The 14,090-nt window shown below is 51.2% G+C and overlaps 1 protein-coding gene across 2 annotated transcripts; it reads right to left on the bottom strand.

Annotated features, from left to right (window-relative positions):
- Nucleotides 1–3,624: 3,624 nt before the first annotated feature.
- On the bottom strand, nt 3,625–6,455 carry LOC120931033 (DASH complex subunit dad1-like). Of its 2 annotated transcripts, none has more exons than XM_040342158.1 (3): nt 6,324–6,455; nt 3,920–4,012; nt 3,625–3,828 (listed from the first exon to the last, which is right to left on the bottom strand). In XM_040342158.1, exons 1-3 carry the CDS (start codon nt 6,438–6,440, stop codon nt 3,763–3,765), a joined length of 276 nt encoding a protein of 91 aa, XP_040198092.1. In that variant the 5' UTR covers nt 6,441–6,455; the 3' UTR covers nt 3,625–3,762. The 2 variants fall into 2 exon arrangements, with proteins under 2 accessions (XP_040198092.1, XP_040198091.1); XM_040342157.1 differs by lacking the exon at nt 6,324–6,455 and adding an exon at nt 5,708–5,784.
- Between the last annotated feature and the right edge of the window lie 7,635 nt (nt 6,456–14,090).

Genomic DNA, 14,090 nt, shown 5'->3' with positions numbered 1-14,090 from the left:
CATGATGAGCATGAAGCTGGAGTTGTTCTTCTATATTGGCCACAGAGGGATCCCAGAGTGACTCATTGAGCTCCAGCCAAGTCCCCCCCCTAAAAACTGGTGGTTGAGCCGTGGTTGTACTACCCACCCGTCCACTAACATTACAGCCTGCCACAGTGGTACATATGCTGTGATGCATTGCTTTGTGGCAGGCGGCATTGAGAATATTTTCGAGTATTTCCGAATGGCTCCGGCGCCCCCGCACCTCTGGCCAAATGCGGTACTGCACACCACAGAGGCTTGAATCCTGCTCCTTTTGCAAGACAACACTCGCAAACCGAGTCAGGATTTTTTTAATTGCTCGTATTGTGAAACGCTCGTTAACCGCGTTACTCGCAATCCGAGGTTCCACTGTAATCCCAGAGGCATGATGGGGCCTGTAGTTCTGGAGGGCCCCCAAGTTGTATACCTCTGGTGTAAAGTGTTCTAAATGTATTTGGAGAGCCAAAAATAAAATCAAAAGAACACCTCCAGATCCGACAACTTTCCCCCCAGTGCTGGCACTGCACCTACGCGTTACGGCCCAACTGGCCTTCATCAGGGGGTACTTAGAAGAACTGGTTGTTTTATTAAGGGTCGCTATAATAAATTCTAGATCGCAATACACACATTGGGCCAGATTCAGATAGATCAGCGGATCTTTAGATCCGCGTAATCTATCTGATTTAAAATCCGCCACCACAAGTTTTAGTGGCAAGTGGGTAATTCACTAAACACTTACCTCCAAACTTGCGGCGGCGTATCTTAAATCCCCCGGCGGAATTCAAATTGCGCGGCTAGGGGGAGTGTAGCATTTAAATCAGGCGCGTCCCCGCGCCGATTTAACTGCGCATGCGCCGTCCGCGAATTTTCCCGGCGTGCATTGCTCCCACTGACGTCGCTAGGACGTCATTGGTTTCGGCGTGAGCGTAACTTGCGACGAGCAGTTTTGTGAATCGACGTACGCAAACGACGTAAAAAAAAAAAATTTTGACGCGGGAACGACGGCCATACTTAACATTGGCTGCGCCTCATAAAACCAGGGGTAAGTATACGCCGGGAAAACGCTTACGTAAACGATGTAAAGTGACTGCGTCGGGCCCGCGTACGTTCGTGAATTGGCGTATCTCGCTGATTTGCATATCGTCGCCGTAAATCAGCGAGAACGCCCCCAGCGGACATTTTTAAATTGCAGTTAAGATCCGACGGTGTAACACAGTTACACCAGTCGGATCTTAGGCATATCTATGCGTAACCTGATTCTATGAATCAGGCGCATAGATACGACCGGCCTAACTCAGAGATACGACGGCGTATCAGGAGATACACCGTCGTATCTCTTTGAGAATCTGGCCCAGTGTATATATATACACACACACACGTTGTGGCTTTGAAGCTGTCAGCTATAACCCCCGTCATCCGGCAATTCTCTCTTTCATAAAAGTGATCCGAGTGTCTGATTAGCCGCTGGATCGCTTTTAGAAGCAGCAGGAGGGATCGTTCCGACCCTCGCCGGTGTTTCCCGGGCTTATCGTTCTTACTGGCGAGCCCGGGGGAAACGATCCGACAAGTGTGGTCAGCTGGTCACAGAGGTGAGAAGACACCAAGATCGTCTCTGATCACCTCTATGGTCTTGGAGGACCAGAGTGAGGTCACTTCCGGTCTAGAGTGGAAGTAAACATTTGTATTTATTTATTTTTTAAGCGAAAGATCAATGTTTTTTTTTATCTTTTGCGTTCAAAGGTAGAAGAGAGATTTGGGGGGAGAACCTTGGCCCCCCCAGATGTTTTGGAACTACATTTCCCATGCTGCTCAACTACCCCGCAGAGTGCCTGAGCATCATGGGAAATGTAGTTCCAAAACATCTGGGGTGCCAAGGTTCATCATCACTGCTGCAGGGCCTCTGCTAAAAAAAAAAAATGTTTTAATTAATTTTCTAGCAAAAATAAAAAATAAATAAATTTTTACTGTAAACGTAAAGTTCCAGAAAAGGTCGGGGTCAGCAAGTGGTTAAAGGGGTTGTAAAGGTTCGTCTTTTATTTTCTAAATCGGTTCCTTTAAGCTCGTGCATTGTTGGTTCACTTACCTTTTCCTTCCATTTCCCTTCTAAATGTTTTTTTTCTTTGTTTGAATTTCTCACTTCCTGTTTCTCCTCAGTAAGCTTTCCACCATCATCCGAGCGGTGGAAAGTCATTTATAACACCTTACTGAGGAGGAACAGGAAGTGAGAAATTCAGACAAAGAAAAAAAAACATTTAGAAAGGAAATGGAAGGAAAAGGTAAGTGAACCAACAATGCACTAGCTTAACCACTTAACGACCGCCGCACGCCTATTTACGTCCACAGAATGGCACGTACAGGCAGATGGGCGTATATATACGTCCCTGCCTTCTAGCGGGTGGGGGGTCCGATCGGGACCCCCTTCGCTGCGTGCGGCTTACCTCGGGGAGCGATCCGGGACGACGGCGCGGCTATTCGTTTCTAGCCGCTCCGTCGCGATCGCTCCCCGGAGCTGAAGAACGGGGAGAGCCGTATGTAAACACGGTTTCCCTGTGCTTCACTGTGGCGGCTCATCGATCGAGTGATCCCTTTTATAGGGGAGACTCGATCGATGACGTCAGACCTACAGCCACACCCCCCTACAGTTGTAAACACACACTAGGTGAACCCTAACTCCTACAGCGCCCCCTGTGGTTAACTCCCAAACTGCAACTGTCATTTTCACAATAAAGAATGCAATTTAAATGCATTTTTTGCTGTGAAAATGACAATGGTCCCAAAAACGTGTCAAAATTGTCCGAAGTGTCCGCCATAATGTCGCCGTCACGAAAAAAATCGCTGATCGCCGCCATTAGTAGTAAAAAAAAAAAAATTTAATAAAAATGCAATAAAACTATCCCCTATTTTGTAAACGCTATAAATTTTGCACAAACCAATCGATAAACGCTTATTGCGATTTTTTTTACCAAAAATAGGTAGAAGAATACGTATCGGCCTAAACTGAGGAATTTTTTTTTATATATATATTTTTGGGGATATTTATTATAGCAAAAAGTAAAAAATATTGTTTTTTTTCAAAATTGTCGCTCTATTTTTGTTTATAGCGCAAAAAATAAAAACTGCCGAGGTGATCAAATACCACCAAAAGAAAGCTCTATTTGTGGGGAAAAAAGGACGCCAATTTTGTTTGGGAGCCACGTCGCGCGACCGCGCAATTGTCAGTTAAAGCGACGCAGTGCCGAATCGCAAAACCTGGCCTGGCCATTTAGCTGCCTAAAGGTCCGGGGCTTAAGTGGTTAAAGGAACCTATTTAGAAAATAAAAAACAAACCTTTACAACCCCTTTAATGTAACTTTATTTAAATAGAATGTCGATTCAGAAGAGAACATTTCCTTCCTTCAGTCGGTAACCTCTATGGAATCCAACGAGACTTCTCTTTTCTGATCCAACAATATTTTCTCTGTCTCTCGTGGTGCCTGAAGCATGCGACTGTCTAAACCCCCCCCCCCCCCCACACACCGCCCCCCAGTGTCTGAATCGTGACATTACCAAAGATTCTATGATTGACAGGAAAACAAATGAAATAAATAACGGACACCTTCATGCTCTGAGCTGTGCTGGAACCCCCCCACCTCTCAGCCTGATCTGACCAATCGGCTGTTGTGGGGGCAGTTTATTATAAAGAAATATCACATATGTACAAAAGAGTCTGGAATTCATTCATTGAAGTGCAGGCAGGACGGATCAATGACCGGAGGCCCCAAGAGCGTCGGAGAGGGAGACAATCTGCTGCTGGAAGTGCGACCAAACCTGCAAGACAAAACCAACCATCAAGTCACTGAGAACCTCCCACCCCGTGTCACCCTACAGGAAGAGGACAGATTTGTGGTATGGGTGTCACCTGCTCCAGTTGCTGGGTCTCCCCGGTCCTCTCTCCCCAGGTCTCCAGGTTGTGGTTGAGTTGGCTGAGTAGTTGGGTGGCCTCCTGCAGATCCTGGGAGAAAGACAGAGAAATCATTAGATGGGAGTCTCAGGTTGTGTGTCTCTGGGGGGGGTGGGATAGATCCTCCAGGTGGGGTCGGTATGCATCACTCAGTCATGGAACCCTCTGTACTCCTCTGACTCTCCTACTCTTATGGATGGATACCACCCACCACACCCTCCTATCAATACACTGCAGCCAGGATCCAGAGCTTGCCTCACTGGGGCAGGGGGCGTGTACTTTGAGTCCTGTGGGTGTGTCTGGGAACAGGTTTAATGAGTCAGAACACGGGTTCTCAAATCTGCACCACAAAGGTGAGGGGTGCAGGGGTCTGATCCCCGCCCCCTGTTCAGATATGCCCTTTATAGTCTGACATGCCCCCTTCTGGTGTGGTACACCCCATCCCTGGTCTGACACGCCCCCTTCCTAACACACCCCATCCCTGGTCTGACATGCCCCCTTCTGGTGTGGTACACCCCATCCCTGGTCTGACACACCCCCTTCCTAACACACCCCTTCCTTGGTCTGACACGCCCCCTTCCTAACACCACCAATCTGGTCTGACACGCCCCCTTCCTAACACACCCCATCCCTGGTCTGACACGCCCCCTTCCTAACACACCACCAATCTGGTCTGACACACCCCCTTCCTAACACACCCCATCCCTGGTCTGACACGCCCCCTTCCTAACACACCCCATCCCTGGTCTGACACGCCCCATCCCTGGTCTGACACGCCCCCTTCCTAACACACCGCCAATCTGGTCTGACACGCCCCCTTCCTAACACACCACCAATCTGGTCTGACACACCCCCTTCCTAACACACCACATCCCTGGTCTGACACGCCCCCTTCCTAACACACCACCAATCTGGTCTGACACACCCCCTTCCTAACACACCCCATCCCTGGTCTGACACGCCCCCTTCCTAACACACCCCATCCCTGGTCTGACACGCCCCCTTCCTTACACACCACCAATCTGGTCTGACACGCCCCCTTCCTAACACACCACCAATCTGGTCTGACACGCCTCCTTCCTAACACCCCCCCAATCTGGTCTGACACACCCCCTTCCTAACACATCCCATTCCTGGTCTGAAACCCCCCCTCTGGTGGCATGCCCCCTTCCTAACACCCCTTTCCATGTCTGATACGTACCCTCTCTGGTCTGACACGCCCCTTTCTAACACACCCCTTTCCATGTCTGACACGCCCCCCCCCCTTTCTGGTCTGGCATGACTCCTTCCTAACACACCCCATTCCAGGTCTGACATGCCGGGGGTGTAGATAAGGAGGGGGGGGGGTGACACACTGCAATGGATGTATTTCTATCCCCCCTCCAGGGGGTGTAGATAAGGAGGGGGTCGGGGGGGGTGAAACACTGCAATGGATTATTTCTATCCTCCCTCCAGGGGGTGTAGATAAGGAGGGGGTCGGGGGGGTGACACTGCGATGGATGTATTTCTATCCTCCCTCCAGGGGGGGGGTGACACACTGCAATGGATGTATTTCTATCCCTCCAGGGGGTGTAGATAAGGAGGGGGTCGGGGGGGGGGGTGACACTGCAATGGATGTATTTCTATCCCTCCAGGGGGTGTAGATAAGGAGGGGGGGGGGGGGGGGGTGACACTGCAATGGATGTATTTCTATCCTCCTTCCAGGGGGTGTAGATAAGGAGGGGGTCTGGGGGGTCCAAACTTCACCAGAGCAGCAGCCAGAGAGGCGGAGTCATCTGTGGCTGAACATCGCAGTGTGATGTCATAGGACCCGCCCACTGCACTCTATATTTGGGGCCTGGGCATGTCCAATGAATGCAGTGCAGGTGAGGATGGTTCATATACTGCCACACCCCGATCATATACAGGGGGAGCCAATCAGAACTCTTTCCAGGGCCGGGTCACAGCGTGTTCCCGCGTGGTGTGATTATTCAGCCCATTCATTGGCTCATAGAATGCCCCTCCCCCGCACTGTGCTCAGGTGTGACCTCCTCATCCAGGAAAATATATATCTACAGCCCCCCCTACAGGCTGCCTGGGTATAGGCAGTGCAGTCAGCATGACATCTGAACACCGGCGGAGATGTTCAAATTTCAGCTTCAACCAATCATAAAGTGAAAACCTCCCACTGCCCCGCCCCCTGGTACTCCCAATAATACTGCCTGTCCATGTGTGTGTGGGGGTAGCTTTACAATCTACATCGTTCAATCTCCTCCATTCAGCCAATCAGGATGCAGCGTACAGTGTAGGATCAGCTATGGAGTTAACTCAGCGGCCCTGTGATTGGCCGGCTAGGGTCTCCGGCGCGGGTCACGTGACTCACCCCCTGAATCCGCTCCGCCAACCTCTCCCGCAGCCGCTCAAACTCAGCGCGGTCCATTTCTCCCATCATCCCCCCGGCCGGAACTACGTCACTAAGGGCGCCGCTACTGACCGCCATTGTTAGTGTGGGCAAAGAGCGCCCTTCACATAGAGAACACGAGGCCCGTCCGCCATTATTACAGAGGAGAAAGAGCTTCACTCCACACACACAGGACACATCAACCCGCCCCCGCGACACTGTGACCGAGGGCAACGAGCTTCACTTTATAACATCTCCTTCTGTTACTGAGGGCAAACCACCTCCCCAAATAGACAGAACACGAGACCCGTCCGCCATTGTTACTGAGGGCAAACACCTCATCACACATACAGAACACAGGACCTCTCCGCCATTGTTACTGAGGGAAACCACCTCCCCAAATAGAAAGAACACTAGACCTGTCCGCCATTGTTACTGAGGGCAAACACCTCCCTACACATAGAGAACACATTCGGCTCCCCAGCGCAGATTTCTCCGGAAGTGACGTCCCGTCGCCGCCATCTTGCTACACCCCACATCATTGCACAGTAACGATAGCGTGTGAAGGGGTCAAGCGGACATCTTGTTACACCCACCGGAGTTTTAGACTCCACAGTTATTTTCAACACAAAACGGAGCGTATATGCTTAATGTGTTTGGAAATCCGACGGACTGTTTGCATGTTAAATTTTTAAAGCAGCAGCAAACCTGCTGACCTTACATGGTTGCTATTGTGACAGAACACCTCTGATTTTCGCATTTAACATGTAAACAGTCCGTCGGATTTACAAACACTGTATTTAAGCGCATAAGCTCCGTGTTGTGTTGAAAATAACTGTGAAATCTAAAACTCCGATGGGTGTATCAAGATGTCCGCTTGCCCCTTCACACTCTATCATTACTGTGCAATGGTGTAGGGTGTAGCAAGATGGCGGCGAGGAAACGTCACTTCCGGAGCAATCTGTGACGGGGAGCGGAAATTGACACTACACCGCCATTGTTACTGAGGGCAAACACCTCACCACACATACAGAACACAGACCTGTCAGCCATTGTTAACGAGGGCAACCTCCTCCCCACACATATAGAATACGAGACCTGCCCGCCATTGTTACTGAGGGAAACCACCTCCTCACACATACAGAACAGAGGACCTTTCCGCTATTGTTACTGAGGACAACCCCCTCCCCACACATATAGAACACAAGACCTGTCCACCATTGTTACTGAGGGAAACCACCTCCCCACACATATAGAACACGAGACCTGTCCGCCGTTGTTACTGAGGGCAACCACCTCCCCACACATATAAAACACAAGACCTGTCCACCATTGTTACTGAGGGAAACCACCTCCCCACACATATAAAACACAAGACCTGTCCACCATTGTTACTGAGGCAAACCACCTCCCCACACATATAAAACACGAGACCTGTCCGCAATTATTACTGAGGGAAACCACCTCCCCACACATATAGAACACGAGACCTGTCCGCCATTGTTACTGAGGGCAAACACCTCACCACACATACAGAACACAGACCTGTCAGCCATTGTTACCGAGGGCAAGCACCTCCTCACACATACAGAACGGAGGACATTTCCGCACATTGTTACTGAGGGAAACCACCTCCACACACATATAGAACACGAGACCTGTCCGCCATTGTTACTGAGGGAAACCACCTCCCCACACATATATAACACGAGACCTGTCCGCCGTTGTTACTGAGGGAAACCACCTCCCCACACATATAGAACACGAGACCTGTCCGCCATTGTTACTGAGGGAAACCACCTCCCCACACATATAGAACACGAGACCTGTCCGCCATTGTTACTGAGGGAAACCACCTCCCCACACATATAGAACACGAGACCTGTCCGCCGTTGTTACTGAGGGAAACCACCTCCCCACACATATAGAACACGAGAGCTGTCCACCATTGTTACTGAGGGCAACCCCCTCCCCACACATATAGAACACGAGACCTGTCCGCCGTTGTTACTGAGGGCAACCCCCTCCCCACACATATAGAACACGAGACCTGTCCGCCATTGTTACTGAGGGCAAACACCTCACCACACATACAGAACACAGACCTGTCAGCCATTGTTCCTGAGGGCAACCACCTCCTCACACATACAGAACGGAGGACCTTTCCGCCATTGTTACTGAGGGAAACCACCTCCTCACACATACAGAACGGAGGACCTTTCCGCCATTGTTACTGAGGAAAACCACCTCCCCACACATTTAGAACATGAGACCTGCCCGCCGTTGTTACTGAGGGCAACCACCTCCCCACACATATAGAACACGAGACCTGTCCGCCGTTGTTACTGAGGGAAACCACCTCCCCACACATATAGAACACGAAACATGTCCGCCATTGTTACTGAGGGAAACCACCTCCCCACACATATAGAACACGAGACCTGTCCGCCATTGTTACTGAGGGAAACCACCTCCCCACACATATAGAACACAAGACCTGTCCGCCATTGTTACTAAGGGCAACCACCTCCCCACACATTTAGAACACGAGACCTGCCCGCCATTGTTACTGAGGGAAACCACCTCCACACACATATAGAACACGAGACCTGCCCGCCATTGTTACTGAGGGAAACCACCTCTATATGTTACATGTTACTGAACACACATATAGAGACCTGCCCGCCATTGTTACTGAGGGAAACCACCTCCCCACACATATAGAACACCAGACCTGTCCGCCATTGTTACTGAGGGAAACCACCTCCCCACACATATAGAACAAAAGACCTGTCCGCCATTGTTACTGAGGGAAACCACCTCCTCACACATACAGAACAGAGGACCTTTCCGCCATTGTTACTGAGGGAAACCACCTCCCCACACATATAGAACACAAGACCTGTCCGCCATTGTTACTGAGGGAAACCACCTCCCCACACATATAAAACACAAGACATGTCCACCATTGTTACTGAGGGAAACCACCTCCCCACACATATAGAACACAAGACCTGTCCGCCGTTGTTACTGAGGGAAACCACCTCCCCACACATATAAAACACAATACCTGTCCACCATTGTTACTGAGGGAAACCACCTCCCCACACATATAAAACACAAGACCTGTCCACCATTGTTACTGAGGCAAACCACCTCCCCACACATATAAAACACGAGACCTGTCCGCAATTATTACTGAGGGAAACCACCTCCCCACACATATAGAACATGAGACCTGTCCGCCATTGTTACTGAGGGCAAACACCTCACCACACATACAGAACACAGACCTGTCAGCCATTGTTACCGAGGGCAAGCACCTCCTCACACATACAGAAAGGAGGACATTTCCGCACATTGTTACTGAGGGAAACCACCTCCACACACATATAGAACACGAGACCTGTCCGCCATTGTTACTGAGGGAAACCACCTCCCCACACATATAGAACACGAGACCTGCCCGCCATTGTTATTGAGGGAAACCACCTCCCCACACATATATAACACGAGACCTGTCGCCGTTGTTACTGAGGGAAACCACCTCCCCACACATATAGAACACGAGACCTGTCTGCCGTTGTTACTAAGGGAAACCACCTCCCCACACATATAGAACACGAGACCTGCCCGCCGTTGTTACTGAAGGAAACCACCTCCCCACACATATAGAACACGAGACCTGTCCGCCGTTGTTACTGAGGGAAACCACCTCCCGACACATATAGAACACGAGACCTGCCCGCCATTGTTACTGAGGGAAACCACCTCCCCACACATATAGAACACGAGACCTGTCCGCCGTTGTTACTGAGGGAAACCACCTCCCCACACATATAGAACACGAGAGCTGTCCACCATTGTTACTGAGGGAAACCCCCTCCCCACACATATAGAACACGAGACCTGTCCGCCATTGTTACTGAGGGCAAACACCTCACCACACATACAGAACACAGACCTGTCAGCCATTGTTCCTGAGGGCAACCACCTCCTCACACATACAGAACGGAGGACCTTTCCGCCATTGTTACTGAGGGAAACCACCTCCTCACACATACAGAACGGAGGACCTTTCCGCCATTGTTACTGAGGGAAACCACCTCCCCACACATTTAGAACATGAGACCTGCCCGCCGTTGTTACTGAGGGCAACCACCTCCCCACACATATAGAACACGAGACCTGTCCGCCGTTGTTACTGAGGGAAACCACCTCCCCACACATATAGAACACGAAACATGTCCGCCATTGTTACTGAGGGAAACCACCTCCCCACACATATAGAACACGAGACCTGTCCGCCATTGTTACTGAGAGGCAAACACCTCACTTATATATAATACAGAGCATTGTCCCCTATTATTACAGAGGGTACAAAGTTCCCCTCACGTAACACAAGTCCTGTTTCCCTAATATTGGTCAAACTTTATTTATATATACACACACACACACAAAACATGTCATTCCGGTGTTTCGTCAGATTCGGAGACCTGTCAGAATGTGTAACGGAAGTAACGTTCTGTCGCTGCCATTTTGCTACACCCAGCACTCCTCCACAGTAAGGATAGTGAGAAGGGGAAAGCGGACATCTTGTTACACCCACCGGAGATTTGCATTTCACGGTTATTTTTAACAGAAAACGGAGCTTATAAGGTGAAATACAATACTTAGAAATCCGACAGACTGTTCAGATGTTGAATTTGAAAAGCAGCGGCAAGCCTGCTGATCTCACAGGTTTGCTGATCTGACACAAGATCGCCGCTTTTAACATTATCTAACCAGTCAGACGGACTTCTAGGACCTGGATCTCACTCTATAAACTCAGTTTACTGTTACAAATAAGTGTGAAATGCGAAACTCCGCTGGGTGTAGCAAGATGTCCGCTTGCCACCTTCTCAGTGTATCCTTACTATGGAAGAGTGCAGGGTGTAGCAAGATGGCGGTGACAGAACGTCAATTCCGTTACCAATTCTGACAGGTCGCCGAATCTGACTAAACATTGGCATTGTTACTGAGAGTAAAGGAGGATTTCGTCAGATATGACGACCTGTCAGAATTGGTAACGGAAGTGACGTTTGTCGCCGCCATCTTGCTACACCCTCCACAGTAAGGATACACTGGGAAGAGGGAAAGCGGACATCTTGTTACACCCACCGTGATTTTGCATTTTACACATAATTTTAACAGTAAAGGGAGTTTATATACTGAAATAAAGGACTTAAAACTCTGTCTGACTGGTCAGATGTTGAATTTTTTTAAGCAGCGATCTTCTGTCAGATTAGCAAATTTATGAGACGATCAGGCTTGCCGCTGCTTGTAAAATTCAACATCTGACCAGTCAGACGAAGTTCTGAGTCCTGTATTTCACTATTTAAACTGACTTTACTGTTAAAATTACGTGTAAAATGCAAAATCATGGTGGGTGTAACAAGATGTCCGCTTTCCTTCTTCCCAGTGTATCCTTACTGTGGAGTGGAGGGTGTAGCAAGATGGCGGCGACAAACGTCACTTCCCCCTTCTCACTTTATCCTTACTATGGAGAAGTGCTGGGTGCAGCAAGATGGCGGCGACGGAACGTCACTTCAGTTACCATTTCTGACGGGTCGCCAAATCTTATGAAACAAAGGTTCAATTATAGAAACACTGCGCCATCTAGTGGAAACTCTGTGTACTGCACCTGTCGCTTTATTGTACGCTGACTCCACCTAGAGGAGACTCCGTGTACCGCACCTCCTGCCTGTCACTGCACTGTACGCCAACTCCACCTAGAGGAGATTCCGTGTACAGCACCTCCTGCCTGTCACTGCACTGTACGCCAACTCCACCTAGAGGAGATTCCGTGTACAGCACCTCCTGCCTGTCACTGCGCTGTACACCGGCGCCACCTAGAGGAGACTCCGTGTACAGCACCCCCTGCCTGTCACCGCGCGGTACACCAACGCCACCTAGAGGAGACTCCGTGTACAGCACCTCCTGCCTGTCACTGCGCTGTACACCGGCGCCACCTAGAGGAGACTCCGTGTACAGCACCCCCTGCCTGTCACCGCGCGGTACACCAACGCCACCTAGAGGAGACTCCGTGTACAGCACCTCCTGCCTGTCACTGCGCTGTACACCGGCGCCACCTAGAGGAGACTCCGTGTACAGCACCTCCTGCCTGTCACTGCGCTGTACACCGGCGCCACCTAGAGGAGACTCCGTGTACAGCACCCCCTGCCTGTCACCGCGCGGTACACCAACGCCACCTAGAGGAGACTTTGTGTACAGCACCTCCTGCCTGTCACCGCGCTGTACACCGACTCCACCTAGAGGAGACTCCGTGTACAGCACCTCCTGCCTGTCACCGCGCTGTACACCGGCTACACCTAGAGGAGACTCCGTGTACTGCACCTCCTGCCCTTACACCGCGCTGTACACCGACGCCACCTAGAGGAGACTCTGTGTACAGCACCTCCTGCCTGTAACTGCGCTGTACACCGACTCCACCTAGAGGAGACTCCGTGTACAGCACCTCCTGCCTGTCACTGCGCTGTACACCGACTCCACCTAGAGGAGACTTTGTGTACCGCACCTCCTGCCTGTCACTGCGCTGTACATCGACTCCACCTAGAGGAGACTCCGTGTACAGCACCTCCTGCCTGTCACTGCGCTGAACGCTGGCTCCACCTAGAGGAGACTCCGTGTACAGCACCTCCTGCCTGTCACTGCGCTGAACGCTGGCTCCACCTAGAGGAGACTCCGTGTACAGCACCTCCTGCCTGTCACTGCGCCGTACGCCAACTCCACCTAGAGGAGACTCCGTGTACTGCACCTCCTGCCTGTCACTGCGCTGTACACTGACTCCACCTAGAGGAGACTTCGTGTACCGCACCTCCTGCCTGTCACTGCGCTGTACATCGACTCCACCTAGAGGAGACTCCGTGTACAGCACCTCCTGCCTGTCACTGCGCTGTACACCGACTCCACCTAGAGGAGACTTTGTGTACCGCACCTCCTGCCTGTCACTGCGCTGTACACTGACTCCACCTAGAGGAGACTTTGTGTACTGCACCTCCTGCCTGTCACTGCGCTGTACGCCAATGCCACCTAGAGGAGACTCCGTGTACGGCACCTCCTGCCTGTCACTGTGCCGTACGCCGACTCCACCTAGAGGAGATTCCGTGTACAGCACCTCCTGCCTGTCACTGCGCTGTACGCCGACTCCACCTAGAGGAGACTCCGTGTACAGCACCTCCTGCCTGTCACTGCGCTGTACTCTGACTCCACCTAGAGGAGACTCCGTGTACAGCACCTCCTGCCTGTCACCGCGCTGTACACCGACGCCACCTAGAGGAGACTCCGTGTACAGCACCCCCTGCCTGTCACCGCGCTGTACACCGATGCCACCTAGAGGAGACTTTGTGTACAGCACCTCCTGCCTGTCACCGCGCTGTACACCGACTCCACCTAGAGGAGACTCCGTGTACAGCACCTCCTGCCTGTCACCGCGCTGTACACCGACGCCACCTAGAGGAGACTCCGTGTACAGCACCTCCTGCCTGTCACTGCGCTGTACACCGACTCCACCTAGAGGAGACTCCGTGTACCGCACCTCCTGCCTGTCACTGCGCTGTACACTGACTCCACCAAGAGGAGACTTTGTGTACTGCACCTCCTGCCTGTCACTGCGCTGTACACCGACGCCACCTAGAGAAGACTCTGTGTACAGCACCTCCTGCCTGTCACTGCGCTGTACGCCGACGC

The sequence above is a fragment of the Rana temporaria genome, chromosome 3, assembly GCF_905171775.1.
Source record: "Rana temporaria chromosome 3, aRanTem1.1, whole genome shotgun sequence".
NCBI classification, from domain to species: Eukaryota; Metazoa; Chordata; class Amphibia; order Anura; family Ranidae; genus Rana; species Rana temporaria.
This window is presented reverse-complemented; position numbering and strand designations above follow the sequence as displayed.

Bases quoted from the DNA above. Each gene is read 5' to 3' on its own strand.
- LOC120931033 (XM_040342158.1), bottom strand. From the start codon at position 6,440: ATGGCGGTCAGTAGCGGCGCCCTTAGTGACGTAGTTCCGGCCGGGGGG. The intron at 4,013-6,323 runs GTGAGTCACGTG...TCTTTCTCCCAG, and splicing joins TGGCGGAGCGGATTCAGGGG to GATCTGCAGGAGGCCACCCA. The intron at 3,829-3,919 runs GTGACACCCATA...TTTGTCTTGCAG, and splicing joins AGACCCAGCAACTGGAGCAG to GTTTGGTCGCACTTCCAGCA.